This window comes from Anoplopoma fimbria, chromosome 24, assembly GCF_027596085.1.
Source record: "Anoplopoma fimbria isolate UVic2021 breed Golden Eagle Sablefish chromosome 24, Afim_UVic_2022, whole genome shotgun sequence".
NCBI classification, from domain to species: domain Eukaryota; kingdom Metazoa; phylum Chordata; class Actinopteri; order Perciformes; family Anoplopomatidae; genus Anoplopoma; species Anoplopoma fimbria.
In genome coordinates, this window is record NC_072472.1 from 19,452,680 (window position 1) to 19,472,172 (window position 19,493).

The 19,493-nt window shown below is 42.8% G+C and overlaps 1 protein-coding gene across 1 annotated transcript in view; it reads right to left on the reverse strand.

The window, feature by feature from the left end:
* LOC129113154 (LHFPL tetraspan subfamily member 7 protein) overlaps positions 1-19,493 on the reverse strand; it is a 94,845-nt gene that overhangs the window by 49,585 nt on the left and 25,767 nt on the right. The window contains exon 2 of the mRNA XM_054625327.1: positions 16,170-16,308. Coding sequence (XP_054481302.1) covers positions 16,170-16,308 — 139 coding nt within the window. The remainder of the gene's footprint in view (positions 1-16,169; positions 16,309-19,493) is intronic.

Consider the following 19,493-nt stretch of genomic DNA (forward strand, 5'->3'; position numbering starts at 1 on the left):
GCGTGCAGGGGCGACAGGGAAAACACAGCGCTCGAGTGCGCTCGCATGAGGTTGAGAAATGATGTAGCAAAAAGCAAACACGCTACTCTGTAAGAGAGTTGGAGTCATCAATCGACACCTGTGCGAAAAGAAACACTTATTTTTGGTCCTTGTTGCTATGCAGGACACGAGGCTCATTTTAATTTCAGAGAATTCCAAAGATTCCCGGGGGCAATGTGCGGGGAAGAGGGAGCCGGGTTGGAGGGAAGATGAAGAGGCGATGGAGGGGGTGAGGGAGTCGGAAGAGGAAGGAACAAAAGGGAGAGTTGAAAGGACGAGCTGAAGAACAGAGGGCGAGTGGGGAACATATTCCTGAGAAATACTGCATGATGCTCGAATCATTTTCTTGTTACATCTCTCTTTGAGGCACACGTATGAGGCATCGCGGCGATAATTGCATCCACACTCTTGCTGTCAGGAGTGTTTCTGATCTCTTCTGATGCATGAGGGGAACATCTCCTCGCTGCCATTTTTCCATCTGCCTATCGGTCACCTTTTTGAAATAGCGGTCACTGAGTGGAGGCCCTGCCGTCGTGAAGACGGGCAGGCTGTTTGTTCCTCTCAGGGCTTCTGACAGGCTGTAATTCTGATCTAAGACGGGAAAAAACCCTCAAAGTGCTGCACGGTGTCCAGCAGCAGGCAACAATCTTTTGTTCATATTTTAGTATTTTCTCTCTCATTAGATGAATACCGCGTCTCTCCTCGCTCATACAAAGTGGTGATTGTCATCGTGACCTCTCATGAGGGTCGTTGACTTCATCTGGCCTCTGCGTGCCCACACCGTGTTAAACAGCCCAGCTATAAAAAGGCAAAGCAGAGATGATAGAGGGATTAGGGCCTCAGTGTCACTTCTGTTTCCTATTAGACCTCTGATCTCCACCACAGAGACCCCCCTGTCTCCATACTACCGCCTAGTCATATATAATCCTTACATCAAATCTGTAAATCTGTCAAAAACCAGCATGGCGCCAATTTAATTGTAGCTATATTTCACGACTGCGACGTCGATGCCCTAGTTTTAATCTATCTTATTTTGAATTTAACGTTTATATTACTGTTTTATTCATGGGCTTTATTAATAAAACACCAACTTATATGTCTGTTCATGTGTGCTTCCCTTCAGGGATCACTAAAGATCTTCTGATCTTGCAAAGCCGGCAAGATACTTCTGCGAATATAAGTATTCTCTTTCATTTTATTTCCAGTTTCGAAACTTTTACAATAAAGAAAATATCAATAAAATGTATAAAAAGGATTAAAAATGACGCACTGAACCAATTTAAAATTAAATGAGAATTTTAGCTAGCATACTAGCATGCCGCTGTTTGGCAGGTATAAAGTTTTCCATGTTCACCTATCTTAACTTCAGACCAACTGGTTTAGTTTCAGCTCTCTATAAACCAAATAACTGAAAACGTTTTGTTGGAGCTGGATGAAATGTTAAAGGATCACCGGAGATCATCAACCTGAGGGCATGAATATCTCAACCAAATGGAAATCCATCCAACCATGAATGTCAACCTTAAGGTGGCGCTAGAGGAAAAGTCAGGGATCACCAAAGTCAGAGGGAATCATTGTCAAGAATCTCAAATCCATGGCCTTCCAGGTCGTAATAATAAAGATGTTTCTCTGTTCCTTTTCTGTAGTGTGGTGGCGGTGAGAACTGTGTGTGAGCTCTCTCTCTGTGTGTGTGTGTGTGTGTGTGTGTGTGTGTGTGTGTGTGTGTGTGTGTGTGTGTGTGTGTGTGTGTGTGTGTGTGTGTGTGTGTGTGTGTGTGTGTGTGCTCTCCTCTCTGTGTGAATGTGTGGTGACAGATTGAGGGTGCTGGGAGACTCTGGGGACCGATGACACCTCTTGCTCCTGTTGCTGCAGCTGAACGTGAGAGGCACTCTCACATATGGCCCCCTCTGCCCCCGGCAACCCCCACTACTGGTTTTGAAAACGTCAAACTCGCCCTCTTTTCTCTCCTTCTGTGTGGTTCCGATTCCCTCGTTTGTCCCTCTCATTCGTCTTCCCACAAGAGACGACCTGAATCGCGTAGATGTCTCCTGCCTGAGAAGCTTTTCTCCCCGGCATTAAATTGCTTCTGTGTGACAGAGTGAAAGAGGACCAATTTGCACCCAGTTTCCACACCTCATATCTCATCACAAGAGGCGCTAAAAAGGTGTTAGACTTGTCGGCAAGAACTGCTTTTTATTCCTGAATCAGCAATCATTCTGATAACTGAAAACCAGCAATTCATCTGCTTTTGCATCAACAGATTAAGATCCGCACTCCTGGAAACTAATAAGTCATGAGTTTTGTTTTTATTCCCTCTAACAAAGCAGAAATTCCACAGAAGTGATCTTTAGAAAGGCTCAGAAGATGAGCACTGTTCTACAGCATTAGACTGACGAGAAGAGAATGACAGCCTGTGTTTCTCAAACTCTGCCAAATACATACTCCCTCTCCGTACTTCCCGTCTCTCTGACATGCTTCGGTTAGAAGTTGGAAACCTGGGGGAATTCCAGCCATGATGAAAGAGTGCGGCAAACTCCAGAGTAAACAGGGCTAGACCGAACCGAGAGACCCGAGAGACCAGCGAAATCATTAATGCATCAAAGGCTGTCAAAAGAATACAGTCGGAGAGTCGGGAAGTGTAAACACAGCAGATGGCGAGCATCTCATCCTTGGACAGGCGATTCAGCCCCGCTGACACGGTATTAGCCCCTACTGAGGCTGTTTGTATCGGCCTGTCAGTGAGAAGAGAGGATGGGGGAAATAGCTGGACGGTTCACGAGATGAGGGTGCGCAGAATTGGCAACAAAGGACTAAGAAAACAGCTCATCCCCCAAAAATATGAATCGTCATTATCATACATAAGTTCTGCATTATTACTGCACGATATGGGTCTCTTTTTGGGGGGTTTGGTCATCGTATTGGTTTTGATAACAATATATTAAATAAAGTCATCACTGATATCTGGGAACACAGCAAAGTTGCTATGTCAAAGTGAAAGTCTTTAAGAAAAGTATTTTTTGGCCCTGTGGCATCACGTGATGAACCAGGAAATTGTAATTCCACCGTTTGGTCACTATGTAAAATATGCTTATATGAAACTTATGTTAAAATAATTAAAGCAGTTTTGGAATATCAATATGGTATCGATTTGATCAAGCATACTTTTACCTGAAACCAGTTGCTGACTTGGTAAAACCGAAAATAATCGAAGAAACACAGGCTATCTTAACCATATGGGCTTAAACACACAAGGGCTGATATTTAGTTACTTTGTGGTGTTTTACTAACCATGTTATTATTGATGAGTCACATTTCAGATGATGTAACAGTTCATTCCGGCTGTGTCATTTGTCTGCCCTCAGAGTCAGCACCTGTCAGTGCTCTCTCAGAGCGTTATCTTTCCCCAAATTCTATCTAGCCATTTTTGGGTTAGTTGCTGCGCTGAGCTCACACGAGGACACAGAGATCCACCAGCAGCATACAGAGCAGTGTCACCTCTGGATGAAAGCACCCAGGGGTGTACAGATAACATGAAGCCTCACTCTCAATAGCGAACCGGTGTCCTTTTTTTCCCATGAACATTTCTGTCGTTTCTGGATTATTTGCGACATTCAAAGCATTAATATAGCAGAATACTTGACCTAAGGGGTCGTCACAAAGCGTAACGCCCATCCTCCAAGTACATCAGATCATAGTACAATCTCTGAACCCATCAGCTATCAGTCTGAGGACGATAAGCCTCTCCGGTTCCAGTGTATCCAGCAGATATCTGGGCCAAAAATTCATTTTCTGTGAGCTGCTCATTGTTCACAGTCTGATTAGCTACTTGAGATGCGAGAATCGAGATGCTGAGAGTAGTATGTTACCAAGCTAATTTTAAACCAAAGAAAAGCTAAATCCTTACCAGACGATAGCTGCTGGGTTCCCAGAGAAGACAGTTCTGCTGATAATTTCATCATACACTTCCTTTATTTTCCTTCCAAATATGTTTGGCTTACTTAGAAGTTTGTTTACAACCTGCATGATCGCCTTACTTCTTTGTTTCTTGCTCTATCTGACATCAATGTAGCAAAAGAGCAATAAAAAATATGGCCAAAACTCCAAAATCAATGCCTACGTTGTAATAGATGAGAGTTACACTCTAATATTTAAATCAGAATGGGTTGAGGTTGTAGCAATCGGACCTCAGGACCTTGAAGAGAGGTTTGTTTACCAGATGATACCCAACAAACATGACAGACACACAGAGCGGTGTTTTGTCAAAGTGGCATTTTGTGGACATTCGGTAACCCTCGGCTCCCCCATCCGTCTCCGTCCCCACGTCTGTCTGCTCCTGTGAGGTGCCCTCTTTAAACTGTAATCAGAGAGAGGCGAGCGAGGTGAAGGATGTGTTGGGACAGAAAGAGAGAGGAGGAAAGACGGAGGTATCTCTCTTTCTGTCCTCTATTCTCTATTTCAGTGTGTACACTTCTTTGTTGAAACGGATTAAATCACAAGCCTTACAGCATCCATCCCATTAGTAGGTCAATCAACGTGAGCCGCCCAACGCAAACAGGACATTCAATTAAGAGGGAACTGTGTGTGTGTGTGTGTGTGTGTGTGTGTGTGTGTGTGTGTGTGTGTGTGTGTGTGTGTGTGTGTGTGTGTGTGTGTGTTAGGAGTGTGTTTTACACGGTTGCACAAACACGATTATGTTTCATAAAAGGCTGCGATCATGGAAAGCAAACACATCATTTCCTTAACTGACTTGAACTGAAGGTTTTAGAGGTTATCTGCAAGGGGGAGGAGGATAAATTAATAGAAACACCACAAAATAGAAATAAATATGTTCTGAGTCGTTTTCACATCTTTCACACTTAGCATTTTTCATTGCCTCCTCTTGGCTCTCAACAAGACGGTGTCTGAGCTGTCGGCTAGAAGCTAACGGTGCTAGCCAGAGAGACCTACATGCACTATCATGCATCATATCAGTATATAACTCTGTGAAATCCTGTAAAATCCTCACATTTGAGACACAACTTAAATTTACAATACATTTTGCAGATGTCGTCAAGAAAGTAAAGCTATCTTCCTTCTACTCACTCAGGTTAAATTTTCTTAATATATGACCTGCTTCCTAATCCATACTGCAGGCCACATGTCAATTTCATAGAAGTAAAACATCTTCACACACACCTAGAGCTCCAGATCGATGGCATGGGACAAGTGGATTAGCGGCTGAAAACATGAGGACGGATTTCATTACAGAAATGGTCGATGAAATCAATAGAGTATGTGTGTGTGCGTGTGCGTATGTGGACGGGTCCAGATTAATATACAAGTCTGGTCCTGATGTAGGGAGGAAGAACCGTCCACAACTGACTGCTTTTACGACACCTATAAGTGTGTGTGTGTGTGTGTGTGTGTGTGTGTGTGTGTGTGTGTGTGTGTGTGTGTGTGTGTGTGTGTGTGTGTGTGTGTGTGTGTGTGTGTGTGTGTGTGCGCACCATGTGGTCTCTCACTGAATACTGATCCGAGCTCTATCTTCATGTTGAAATATGATAGCTGCTTACAAATAAACTCAGAGGGCGATGCACATATCATATCCTCTCCCTCCGCAAAGCCAGAGATACATATCTGCAGGGCCGACAACAAAAGTGTGTGTACGTTTGTGTGCGTGTGCGTGTGTGATATATAATCCAGACAGAGAGCGAACATTGCGTGTGAATGTGTGTGTGAGCTCAACTTTTTGTCCACCTGCCTTTTTTTGTGTGAGCAAGAGGGCAGTGACAGAGTGTGTGTTTGATTTAAGGAGACACCGGGCCAACTGTATGTGGGGCCCAGGGGGGTCCAGACAGGAATGTGGAGTCCTCTCTTTCTCTACCTTTAGGCCTGTAGTGTGTGTGTGTGTTTCTCTCGTGGGATAGCATGCACCTGTGGCTACCATCTTTTACGCAAAGATGGAGAGGTTTGTTAGAAACTGACTCATGACTCAAAGGAGCGCTTCATTAAAACACACACACTCTGGCCGAATCTCAATAAGTGTCAGCAATGTTTCATTGGTGTAGTATATTGTAGTGTGAAGTCTGAGTGTTCATCACACCACATCAGCTCCACATCAGAGAAGGAGGGGTGCATTGCGAGCTCCTTTATCATTGAGCAAACAACATGTGAGACATGAATTAGATAATACAAGTTGTGTATGTCGTTTTTGTTAGCATGTAAATTCTGTGATATGTAGATCAATAAACTTTGAAGTACGGTATTTGCAGGTACAAATAAAACAGAATAAATAAATAATAAAACATTCCAATGTGACCCTGCGTTTGAGATCCATCCTGTTGCTGCAAACGCATCAAGTGTATCTTCATTGTAGTAAGTAGTAGCATCGACACAGCTACATCAGCACACACTTCCACAGCAATAAACCAACACACGTCCATTAAGTGTAAAGGTTTTGTGTTTGAGAAGAAAGATTTCCGGGCAGGCCCGTCTTCTTCTTGCTCTTGAAAACAGCTAATGCACTCTTCACATAACATAGTATATTCAACATTGGTATATGTAGTATATAATGGTTTTTCATAAGAATTTCTGCTTAACTTCCTGAATGACATGACAATGAACTTGATTTACATTTGCTGCTGCTCTCTCTGCCCACTTGTTGTCTATCATCCTCACTGGATCTACTTCATACGTGATCTGCTCTCATCCAGCTGCCTCTGAATGTACAGTCAGTCTCCAGCCGGCGCACCGCTACTGATGTCCTTGAGGGAGAAAATATTCCCTCTACTGATCTCTCTCTGCCTTTGTTGCTGACACTTGAAAGCACGAAATAAGTTCTGAACAACAGTTCATTCAGTCCGTTTTTATCTGCATTTTACACAGACGTACCAGAAATTGCTGCGTTTGAGTTGTGATTTATTTCACTATAGCTGCACATTTTTTTCACACTTTTCTCTCACTTAACATATTAACATATATTTAAAGCTATAGTTCCACATTTTGGGGAAATACACATATTCTCTTTCTTGCAAGATTTATTTTCATTTTTTTAAGCTAACCTGCTGCTGGATGCAGATATGAGAGTGGTAGCAATTTTCTCAGCAAACTATTGGCAAGAAAGCGAATAAGCAACAAACGTCAAACTATTTCTTTAACATAGGAAACACTCTCTGACTTTGTTTTCTCGTTGCTTCACTGCTAAGGTGATCAAAAGGCAAATTCTGTTGGAACCTTTTGAATTTCTTGACAAAGTTTCTATACAGCAGTGAATGTCTATGTTGTAAAACAGGCTGGACTTTCATTCTTTCTAAGTACAGGACATCACAGTGGGCTGTTCAGTGGACATGCATGTACTCACCCACACGCAAGCCTCTGATCAGCCTCAGCTTTTTTTAATTCACTTAGCAGAGCTAACACATTCATTTACCCCATGCAAATGAGACAGTCATAAACACGAGCGAAGCAATAGCAGTAAAGCCGCATTGCCTTATCAATCATGGTGTGCGTGTGTGTGTGTGTGTGTGTGTGTGTGTGTGTGTCACAGGCACCGGCGCTCTCTGCCCTTCGTGCTGCCTACAAAAAACTAATTCCCAACAACACAGATGGCACAAACAAAAACACGACAACGCGGCGCAAGCTCTCACTCATCACCGCACACTCAAGAGAAGCCTCTGAGCAGAGGATCAATCACTGCATGAGAGGCAAGAGGATAAAACGACATGAGAGAAATGAGACTGAAAGGAGAGCATGTAAACGTTCACACAAACATTTGTCCAAGTGTGTGTGTGCGTGTGTGTGTGTGTGTGTGTGTGTGCGCACGGCTGAGGGCCCGTTGTGGAGGAATAAAGCAGCTGCATTCCAACAGCTACAGACACAACAATGAGTCATCCTGGCTGTTGTTCACATCAAACAGACAGTAGTGGGAATTCCTTGGAGACACACACACCAACCCACACACACACACACACACACACACACACACACACACACACACACACACACACACACACACACACACACACACACACACACACACACACACACACACACACACACACACACACACACACACACACACACACACACACACACACACACACACACACACACACACACACACACCACAACTAAGCCAGTCTGCTAGCATGACTGTAACCAGCGACCATCTACATTGTATTCAGTAAATAACTGGTCAAAAACAGGTGCTTTGTGTTCCTCATCCTGGTCCTTTTTAATGCATTTAGAGATTTAGAGATGCACATGAGACTGTTTTTAGTTCCCAGTTCAAACTCAAGCAAGGGGACATTAAAGGAAAGCAATAGGGATTATTACAGAGAAACACAAGCACATCAATTGACAATAGATTTTCTTAATTTCCCGTCTCAACTGTTTACAATCATTGCACAAAGATATTTCTGAATTACATATTGATGTTTTAAATTACGCTGACTTCGAGTCACAGGTTTCCCATAAAAAAAAACAGCCCATAAGTGCAGGATCTGGCTTCAACCTCATAATCTCTGCTGTGAGTTGCAAAATGAAAGAAAAAAAAAAAAGCAAAGAGGCCTTCGGAGGTGGAGAACTCATGTAATATGCATAGCCACTAGTTCTTTGAGTGTGTTTGAGCGCGAGTGTGTATTTGCCAGGCAGGCTTTCATGGCAGGATGACGGAGGAGCAGCGAGAGAAAAAGGGAGACAGGAGAGGAATAAAAAACAGCCGAGCACGTTTTTATTTTTTGGACCCTGCAACGCTTCTCCTCCATCTGACAGAGTCGTTCCACCAGAACACGTATGATAACGTTCATCTTCCTCCTCTCCTCTGTCAGCTTGTCATTTGTTGCCTCTTACCGTGACACAACTCAGGGAGGTGTAACCGCTTGCTAGGATAGTTTCAGTATGTGGGTGTGTGTGTTTGTGTGTGTGCAGAGGCAGAGATAATCAAAGTGTTTTCATATAGAAGATGAGGAAAGTTGATTAATATTGTAAAGAACATTGGCTGTGGCGTAGTGGAGAGCAAGGTAGTTCTCCAATCAGAGGGTCGGTGGTTCGATACCCGGCTTCGGCAGTCGATGTGTCCTTGGGCAAGACACTTAACCCCAAGTTGCTCCTGAAGGCTTGCCATCGGACTGGATGTTGCATGAATGTTAGTTAGAGTCTGATGGTGGCACCTTGCATGGTAGCCCTGTCATCAGTGTGTGAATGGGTGAATGATATGTAATATACTACTGATTGTAAGTCGCTTTGGATAAAAGCGTCTGCTAAATGACTGTAATGTAATGTAATGATATCAGAGGAAAAATGACTTAACGGTGCAGTGTCTGGGATTTGGCGGCTTCTAGCGGCGAGCATGCAGATTGCAACCAACTGAAACTTCTCTGTGCAAAGCTTGTAGGATAACTAAGGAGGCCAACACGGAGACGCAAAAGATCCTTTTTAGAGGCAGTGTTGTTGTTATTTTCTGCTCTGGGCTACTGTAGAAGCATTTTTGCCAATTGATGCCTAAGTGCTTCACACTGGCCCTTTAAACATACTGGTATTCTCGCCTCTTCACATCTGATGAAGAAATTATCAAAGCACATGCACTCTTTGAAAAGGCAGCATTAAAGATAGATTGAAAAAAAACAGCTGATCTCATACAGCTGCCTCAACACAAAGTCTATAAAAGAGCTCTCCAGAAAATGAAAAGAAAATAGATGAATTGGACGGATTGAAAGTTCAGTCTTAATTACAGTCCGTCTCTAATTGACTGGTGGACCAATTACTGTTGCGGTTTTTTTGGGACGATGTATCAGTGAGCGAGCAGAGCCGAGTGCAGCCGTGCTCATAATTACAGCAGACATCAGATTTGACCAATGAGCTCAGCATACAAAAAACACACAAACAAACGCAGGCTCTGATTCATATCCGGACATTAGGGCCTAGTTTATCCATTTGCAATGATTAGAAATGCTCTAACATAGCAGGGAAAAGCATTAATAAATGAATCAAACGCAGTGCATGTTTGTGAACACACTGCAGAAGAAGTGGCCGTGTAGTGTTCCTCCAGCAAATATTAATGATTTCTGTGTAAATCTGCTCATGTCCTGTTTAATTAATGGGATTTGTTAAGCTAGAGCACGAAACTAAAGAACATTGAGATTATTGTGTGTGTGTGTGTGTGTGTGTGTGTGTGTGTGTGTGTGTGTGTGTGTGTGTGTGTGTGTGTGTGTGTGTGTGTGTGTGTGTACAGATGGTGAATTGCGACAAATCACATCACTGTCAACAACGAGAGCAAAATGCCGCTCTGATTATACAAAGAGTGACACACGCGCAAACACTGTGACTAACGCGACGCACATCTATGATTCATGTCTATAGTCAGCGCACTGTGAGTCACAGGTGAAGAGGTTACAGTGTCAGCATCACACTGCATCTAAACTGGGTCACATTCTGTCAGCACGCGCCGACAAAGACGGACATACAGAGCGGAGCAGGCGCTCGTGTGTGGGAGCTAAATCGACTTTTTCTCTCATTTATTTGCTAGATCTGTGAAATTCTGTGGTGGAACAAGTTTCACCTTGCAAAAATATGCCTTTGAGGCACTCTAGAGCCTCGAGCAGGGGCCGACTCATGATGAAACGGAATGAAATATCAGTGATCGAACAGAAAACAAGGGAGAAGAGGTTTGGGGGTTCTGATTGTGGTAAAACTGTGCTTATAGGGGATACACTCAGTAAGAGGAGTCGAGAGGACAGGATGAAAGAGAGAATTTGGATGGACGAGTGAGTGACAGGCCGGATAAATTAGTGTGGATTTAAAACACACACACACACACGCACACGCACGAATACACACACACACACACTCAGAAACACAGCATATTAAATGAGAGGAAAAAAGCCTGGAGGGCGGAGTGGAAAGCTTCTGATCAGAAATGAAAGACCCCCAAAAATATCGGCTGGCGAGGAATCCTGAATCCCATCACACACACAGAGACCACGTGGAGAACTGGACGGGAGTGGATACATCTTGTGCCTGAAGGCAGCTGGAAGGAGTTTAAAGATGGCAGAGGTAATCAAACAATACTTCAGCGGTGTCTGCCCTCTAAGAAAAGTTCTCTCACTTAGTCTGACTTTCTGTCAGAGAACGCTTCAGAGGCAAAGTGAAGGATGATACAATCATGCTTCCTCGTGCACGGAGAAAAACATTCCGCTAATAGAGTCTGCCGCTCTAATGCAGCCTGATATGGAAAATGTATTCATCTGTATCGGGGAGGTGATTGACAGCTGGCGCGTGTACCATATGGGCTCCGGCGGAGGTGGCAGCGGTACTGAAATAACACAGCAGGTGCTTTGATCAAAGCAACTTCCTATTTCCATCGCCGTGCTTTCAGAGGACATCTGCATAGCAGCTTTGCCCAGGGGAACGCTGACACAGCAGGCCGGGCTTCCTGGGCATCAGCACAATGCAACTGGATACGAGTGTGTGTGTGTTTGTGTGAGGGGAAACACACAGCAGCCAGGCTCGGGGGAAAAAGCAGCGAAGGGCTCCTTCTGATGGAGATGCAGATGAGGAGGCACAGTTCCAGAGGTTTAAACGGGGGGAATCTTCAAAGGGAAGTGTTCACCGGGTACGGCCGAGGTTGGATGGAGTTTAGCTGTAAATAAGAAAGCTTTTTTTTTTTTTTTTTTTTTAGGCCAAAAGTTGGTTCACTGAGCTAATGAAGAAATTTCACTACAGAGTAGTTCTCATTCATTCTGCTGAGACAGCAAAATACAATCAATCAGTGCCAAGAGCGGCAAAGGTGATGCGGTTTTGATTTAAATACAGTCCTGTGGATGAAACAAACGGTGACATCTGCACATCAGAAGAATAATGCAGCTGTTACTGACGTTGGTGTACAACAAGAGATCGGTTTCCTGAGTGCCCCTGAGCAATTTAACCTGCCTCTCTTCACATCAAATACTTTTCTAAATCAGTGGTTGCCAACAACGGCTATCTGCAAGGATCGCAAGATAAAATCTGAGGGGTAATTACTAAGCTAGTAGAAAAAGGGGAAAATACTAATTTTCCCTACACCAAATTATGTTTTTAAGATAATTTTCTCTTCATGAAAAACTAAAATCACTAAATAGTTTTTATCTCTTTAGCCTCTAACAAGACCAAGGGTCTACAACGATTGCTAGCAGCTCTGTGAGGATGTACCTAGCCACAGCTGTGCTTTGAGCTAGATGTTAATGTCAACATGCTAACATGCTCACAGCGAATATGACAAAATGCTGTTGTCAAGAATAAGGTTTACCATGTTCACCATCTTATATTATTCCTTATTAAATGTTTGTATGCTAACACTTGCATCCCAAGGGAGACTTGAATGCCAATTTTTGGACTATATAATTATTGTAAAAATAATTCAATTCAAGTCAGCTCTCAAAGTGAAGCCAGATTTCACTTGTGGTTCACCGACTGTGCCGTTTCTCTCCTGTAATCTCTCCATGTAATAATGAAAAACCACAAGCAACACAAACACCTCCGACTGTACAGGTAAAAAAAAAAAAAGCAGAAAAACACTGCTTCAGGCGTATCCCTTTCAAGTCCTCAACCCCAGTAACTCCCAAAGAGACATTTTCACAGGAAACATTTTCTCTTTTAGAATACTACTCACTTGCAGTCACATCGACAAAAATGGAGAAAACAACAGGCAATCAATGCAGCTCATAAAATCTCCTGCACGTTTTTATGTAAGCACATCATGTAAATTATCTCCATACGTTAATATGGCAATAACCCTGCAGGAAAGGCGCCTGAGATTAAGCTTGTATGTGCAGCGAGTGCTTGTACACTCAGCCGAGTGTGACATGTCTTCAGCCTGGAACAGATAACCGCACTGCGAGAGAGTGCCTGAGCGCCGTACCACGAAGAAACCCCAACGTGATGTTCAGCTGCTTCTGACGGAGGATGAATCTGATTAAATTGAAATAACTGAGGAGATCAGCAAGAATAAAGGGTAAAGTTTCTGCTACTCAAAACTGGAATGTTAGCTTTTGTAGAAATGAAAATAAACGTTCAGATTGTGTCATTAATGTGCATAAAATCATTAATTTCTTGTATTTATTTCCCCTCCTTGTAAAGTGTGTGAATTCGGATGTGAATATCTGTCTTTTCATCTTCTCCACACAAACACACACACACACAGCCCGACCAAAGAGCCGTCCAATCCAATGGATCCTGACCACTAAGAAGAACAGGCCAATGAAATATGCATGACAGGAGGAAAAGCTCCCCACCTCAGCACACAGAAATGTTCTGCCTCCCTCTCTCTCTCTCTCTCTGAGCATAAAACATTGATGGCGGCGGTGCTCGCCGGCGCAGCAGCTGAACCGCTGGATGGAGCGCTGAGCTGACCCAGTGGAGGTTTAGCAAGTTCACATCTAATTCTGGACTTCGCCCACGGGACTGCGAGGCCTAGAAAGGAAAGAGCTGGGCGGTTTTACCTCGAAAAAAAGGTTTCTCCTAGTTCAAATCAGCCCCTCGGCTGTGTGTTTGTGAGCATGGCAAGATATAACGGAATTGTTGATATGTAAGGTCATGTGATTCTACCTTTAAGAGGACAAACAAACGTTCCTGTGTTGTGTCTCTTGTGCTCTAGCTGTGTGATAGTAGGAGTGATACAGCAGATGTAGCAGATGCTTTTAGAAATGGGAACAGCAACAGTGTTCGAGGTGGGCTGTTTAGAGGAAATGACCAGATTGGTCATGAGTGCATTCACCTTTAATTTATCTGTCTGAATAATGTCCATATATTGGTAATACGGGATCTGCAGAAGCCAAGCATGTCTAAGAATTAGGCTCAAGTACTTGAAAAGTTCTCTAATTCTGAAGATATTGGCTCACACCACATTTTGACCTGTGCTCTTAATTAAAGCTAAATGATGATGGTGGAAAGATGCTCAAAATGTCAGAGTTTGTATGAACTAAATTTGCAACATGCATGCACATTAACAAACACTGCACACACACACATACACTCTTTTTGGAAATAAACTGTATTTGCTTATTTATAGAATCTTCATTTTCTTATCTACTTTTAAGAATTTTAACCACGTAACTAAATTTTTGCATGAACTCGTTTAAGTGCAACAGGTTAAAGTTGTGAATTCTGACCTTTTAGGTCTAATAACTTAAAATATATATATATTTTCACCTACTACCAATATTTAATATGTTCATATGAGTCATTCATATGATACAATGTGCATATGATGAAGGTGCTGAATTGTTTTGCATTTGTATCTGAAAATCTTTTTCACGTATTTCAATCCTACCAGCTTACAACATTCCATACCAAGCACTCTCCCCATTAATAAACCCGAGCCTCCCTTCCTATCTTAAGTGAAGTGGTTTACACTTCTGATATTCTGCAAATGAAGCAAGAACCTCTCAAAACACTGCTTCAAACTGACTCAAACTCAAACCTTTAATCTCGTCTTCACAGATTTTAAACACATCCCAAACCTTGAAAGAAGTTACGATCAGCAAAATGTCCTCACTTTGTAGGAAATCTCTTTTGATTTTTGTCCTCATAATGACTTCCAGCCGTCATAAGTAGAATAACAAACCACCACACAAACACAGACACACACACAGACACACACACACTGGCATCTCCATTGACTGTCAGTGGCACTGTAGTAAACACGTGGATCAAAACAGGCTTCTATCTTCAGAGGGAAAGTTGACAAGCGTCTCGTCAGCAGTTCATTTCTCACACTCTGCTAGAAAACACACAGCTTCAAATGCAACACTGATGAGATGCAAACCACAAAGAAAACCATTGTTCTTTATCTACCTGTTTCAGTTTACCAGCCCTCTTTGGTAGCACTCAACACACACTCACACACTCACACAAACACTTGCAGCGCTGGGAAAACAAACACTGGTCTGATCTGCCCTCCTTCAGGCTTTGTGGGCTCTCTGTGAAACCTCCGTCTATCTAGACAAGAGCCGACCTGGAAACTGAACAAAGGCTCGGCTCCTCGCTTCCCATTGTTGTTCGCCAAAGTCTGTCGCTATGAAAGACGCATACTTCACAGAGCGGGACAGAGACTTGATCACATTCACGGGAGGATCTTGCTCTGCCACAGACTCCTTCTTGTCCTCCCAAAGCTACATTGATCCAGTTCTGGAGTCAGACAGATAACTATTAGAGTCTGGCTGTAAGCAATAAGCGCCACTTTAAACACACCATTAACCATGTCCTGAGAAAGTACCAGTTTTGTCTATAAAGATTTAACTTGCCCAATGAATTCAGACTCTAATTAGGCTTATGCAAACGCCACATGCAGGGATTTAAATTAGCTACTCAATATTCAAGGATAGAGGCTACGTAATTAGTGCTGATATAACAATTAAGGGTTTGTGGAACAGTTGACCTGGCAAAAGAATTGGCTTATAGAGCTACAGAAAAATGCAGAAAATGGCAGGAATGTATAGAGAAAGAGACTACAGTTATACAGTGCAACACATATTACATTTTATGTTTCTGTAACTTAAGCGCACAGGAACCGTCTCCTCTCATATAACAACAGAACAAAATAAACATCTGCACCAGCTGCTGTAAAAATGGCCCGATGCACAAAGCAAGAGTGTGAAGGCCGGTACTGAGCAGCGACATGAGCCTGCTGTATTAAGGGCTTTTGTAGCCCACGAGCTGACAAGAGCGAGCTTTGTTTACGAGACTACCTCTCTGTTTGAGTGAGAGTGGCAGCCTGATAAGTCACACGCAACCCTGAACCAATGACCTGTGTTAAGGAGGCATAATTGTCTTTTTTACAGGGGGCTTTAAATCTATCCTCGCCCTTCCCTTCATTGGTTCACCCGTACGAGTGCTGTGCAGACACTGGTTGCCTAGCAGCAGCTGTCCTCGAGTTGTTCCTTTTCTTTGTGTTTTTTTTACTGACTGACAGGCAACAAAGTCAGCTCTTTTTTAAAAAAAATTTTTTTTAACAATTCTGTTAATAGACAGCGACATCAGTGGTTGTTGCAGATGTTAAAGGTGGGATAGTGGAAGATGATTTTAATCAGATGCTATCGTGAGAAGGATCTCTGTCTGTGTCTAGTATGAGTGAGCTCCTGCTGTTTGTCTATGTGCGTATTCAAATCTGTACCGACCTGCAGCCATCTGCATGTATCCAGCCAGGGTGCAGATCCTCCTCTCACATCCTCCGCTGGGCAGGAAGATGGTGATGATGGCCAAAAGGGAGCTGACGGCCAGCAAGGCGCAGCCTCCTGAGCAGAGCACCGCGCTGGTCTGAGGAACACAAAGACGCAAAACAATGTCATTTTAGCTCTGTTTAATCACAGAAAGTAGACCGAACACCAGCCCGACTGGAACTCCTACATGTACATTTGCATCCATTCATAACAGGGAGCGCATTCTTCTGCAGACAGTTGCTTGGACCGTCATGTAGCCACAAACAAACGTGTTAATGTCTGTGTTTCTGGTCAGGTCACACTGTGCATTCTCTCGGTCGATACTCAAAACAGGTTAATGGCTCGCTCAGCTGGAAAGCAGTACTTCATGGCCAAACAACAGGGCACGGTTCCTATTCATTACGTCTTTGCTTAATCGCACACACACATTCTGCAAGCGAGAGGAGCAAAACAGGGGCAGAAGCAATCACACACAAACAACAGATGCATTAACAACTTTCCTGGTGAGCTACACGAGCATCCAGCATATTTTATCCTCCAACTTTGAGGGAGTTGTTTGTACAATGTGCTAAACTGTCCTCCTGCTCTTATAGAGAGACTCCTGGGAAAGAGTGCATTCCTGGCAGAGTGGCAGCTTCAAGTTCAAAGCCCTGAGGGAGTGTATGTGTGTGTGTGTGTGTGTGTGTGTGTGTGTGTGTGTGTGTGTGTGTGTGTGTGGGTGGGTGTACAGTATGTGTGATTGTGTTTCCCACAACCTGGGTGTCTTCGTGGTGGTGTTTGATCTGCATAACCTCTCAAAGTGTCTCTCCAACTTCAATAGCGCCGCCACACATCCTCCTCGACGCATTTTAAAACAGGCCTATCTTGGACAAGTGCAGCATGCTAACACAGTCAGAAAACAGCACCACATTAGTGATTAGCATGCAGGCGGGGGCGATCGGAGAGACATTTCTAACATGCACCAGGGAATTACGTCCCCCTAAAACACGTGTCATTATGCATGTCCCCGACGTGACGGACGTGAGTGGTAGGAAGGATGAAAGCGGAGTGATTTCCACGCCTGACGGAAGATTTAATTAGCTTGTTCTGGGTGTTTGGCAGGAAGGCAGAGAGGGGAGCAGGGAAATATTGAAGTGCTATGATGTCGGTAGAAATGATGATGATTGTTCTTTTGACCTTTACTCGAGCAGGTTTGTTGAACATGAGTGTTCTTCTCTATTATCGCACTGCGTACATAAACAGTGCCTCTCCACTTGATCACATCTGGGTTACAGATCAGCTCCTTGGGAACTGCTGGGAGCAGAGTGCCGTGCACAAGGGCACCTTGACCGTAGCAATCAAACAGCAGTGGAGCATGTTCAGAATAAGAACAAACTCCTTCAGGAAGGCAGTATTTATTGCAAATCATTCTGAGAAAGATTAGAAGTTTAATTTGATTTAGTTTATGATTCAAACGACATCATTATTCAGCACAGTGATCATCTCTCAGTCCTTGTAATTATACTTTGATTTATGAACACATACCTGCTAAACTAATGGCATTCCAATAAAGACCTCAGCTTTATGTTGTGTTTAGAACTAAATAACCAACGTTATTAGCATGCTTACACGTAAGACATGAAGTGGAGTTGATAAATATAAGCTAAGCTAATATTAATGAGAATTATTTTCTAACACAAAAAGTATGAATGGTGCTTGGTGATATCTGCTCGTGATATCTGCTCGTTATATCTGGTGTCTTTCATTTCAAGGAACATCTTGCTTGTGATTTACTATTCTTTTCCTTAGCTGGACAAAAATGGACAACACGGCCTTCATTAAAATATTTCCTGCAGCTAGAGAAAAAGTCCTAGTCATCTAAAACCTTCACAGACAGCATTTGTCTCATACACTAAGAGAGACAGAATAGCTTATTACCACCATTCAACAACCATAAGGGAAGAACTCCATATAATCAAAACATTGCAGAGATAACAATTTCTCCACTTCAAGTAAAACAAAACAATGTAGGAATGGGAATTGTCAAAACCACCGACAAGTAGACCTGCATATGCAGCTGGAAAGACCTGGAAGGTATGTCCATGCTTATATTCCCACCAGTAACAGTTTAGTCTCTGAGAGATTCAATATCTAAGGCACTCTTTATATATATTATATATATTATTATATTATATATATATATGTAATAATATGTTTGTAAATTGTAAATTTGTAAAAAAAAAAAATACATCTATACATAATAACTCCCGAACATTAGAGATTGATAATGTTTAGCAAACGTGAGCATCCATGTAATAGTTTGTCTTTAAACCTGCAGAAACAGATTTTTTCGGTCAACACAGCAATCTCATATCATCAGCTTTTAAAGTGATACAGCAAAGATGTTAGCAACAGGCAGCACACTCCGGGTCTGGAAAGTGCAGCCAATGCAGAAGTGCCTTAAACTTGCATTTATTCTTATGGCCATCAGGAGCCGGCTACGCTGGTTGCAAACATAAGTCTTCTCACTTGATTTATTACCTAAATAAACATCTTAAACAGAGTTTACGGTCTCAATCACTAGTTTCAAGGCATCTTCAACACAGCAGGATGTTCATTTAGTAAGCTATGGTCCCATTTAGAGTATTATAGACCATAAATCAGGGTATCCTTTAGATCGTGGCTGCCTTGTGATTGACCAGTCGCTACCACTGCGATCTCCACTATGGGACTTGTCTGTGTTTTTGTCCTGCAACATTAAACTCTTTCACAGTGTGTTTTCAGTTCATGAAAGTTAATTGTAACTGTGTTGGTCCCCAAATTTCTTATTCAGTATTCAGTTAAACTAAGCTCCACCCTCTTGCAAGTAACCAAGATGGCGACGGCCAAAATCGCAAACTCTTCAAAACAAAGAGTGACATCACAGTGTTTACGTCTATTTCTTATATGCAGTCTATGGTTAGCAAATAGTTGACGGATGTAAGTCCAGTATTCACCATGATTCAGTTCAGGTTTGGTCCTCGGTGACTCTTGAGAGAAATATCTGTCTCTTTAGCTGCTAGCTTAAATGCTCTACTATATTCCCAACTACTTGCTAACTTGTTAAACTGCAAAATTACGCTATGAGAGAACTGACAGTTAACCAAAACAGTCAAATTGCGGAGGGTAAACAACGAGCTAAAAGACACTATTAGTCTCCTTAGATCTGGGAAGAACTACAGATTTGGCTGGTTATTATTGGGGTTAAGCATTAGCAATCCCCTCCACGTACAAGTACTCATTCAAACTATGCTGTGTCAGTGC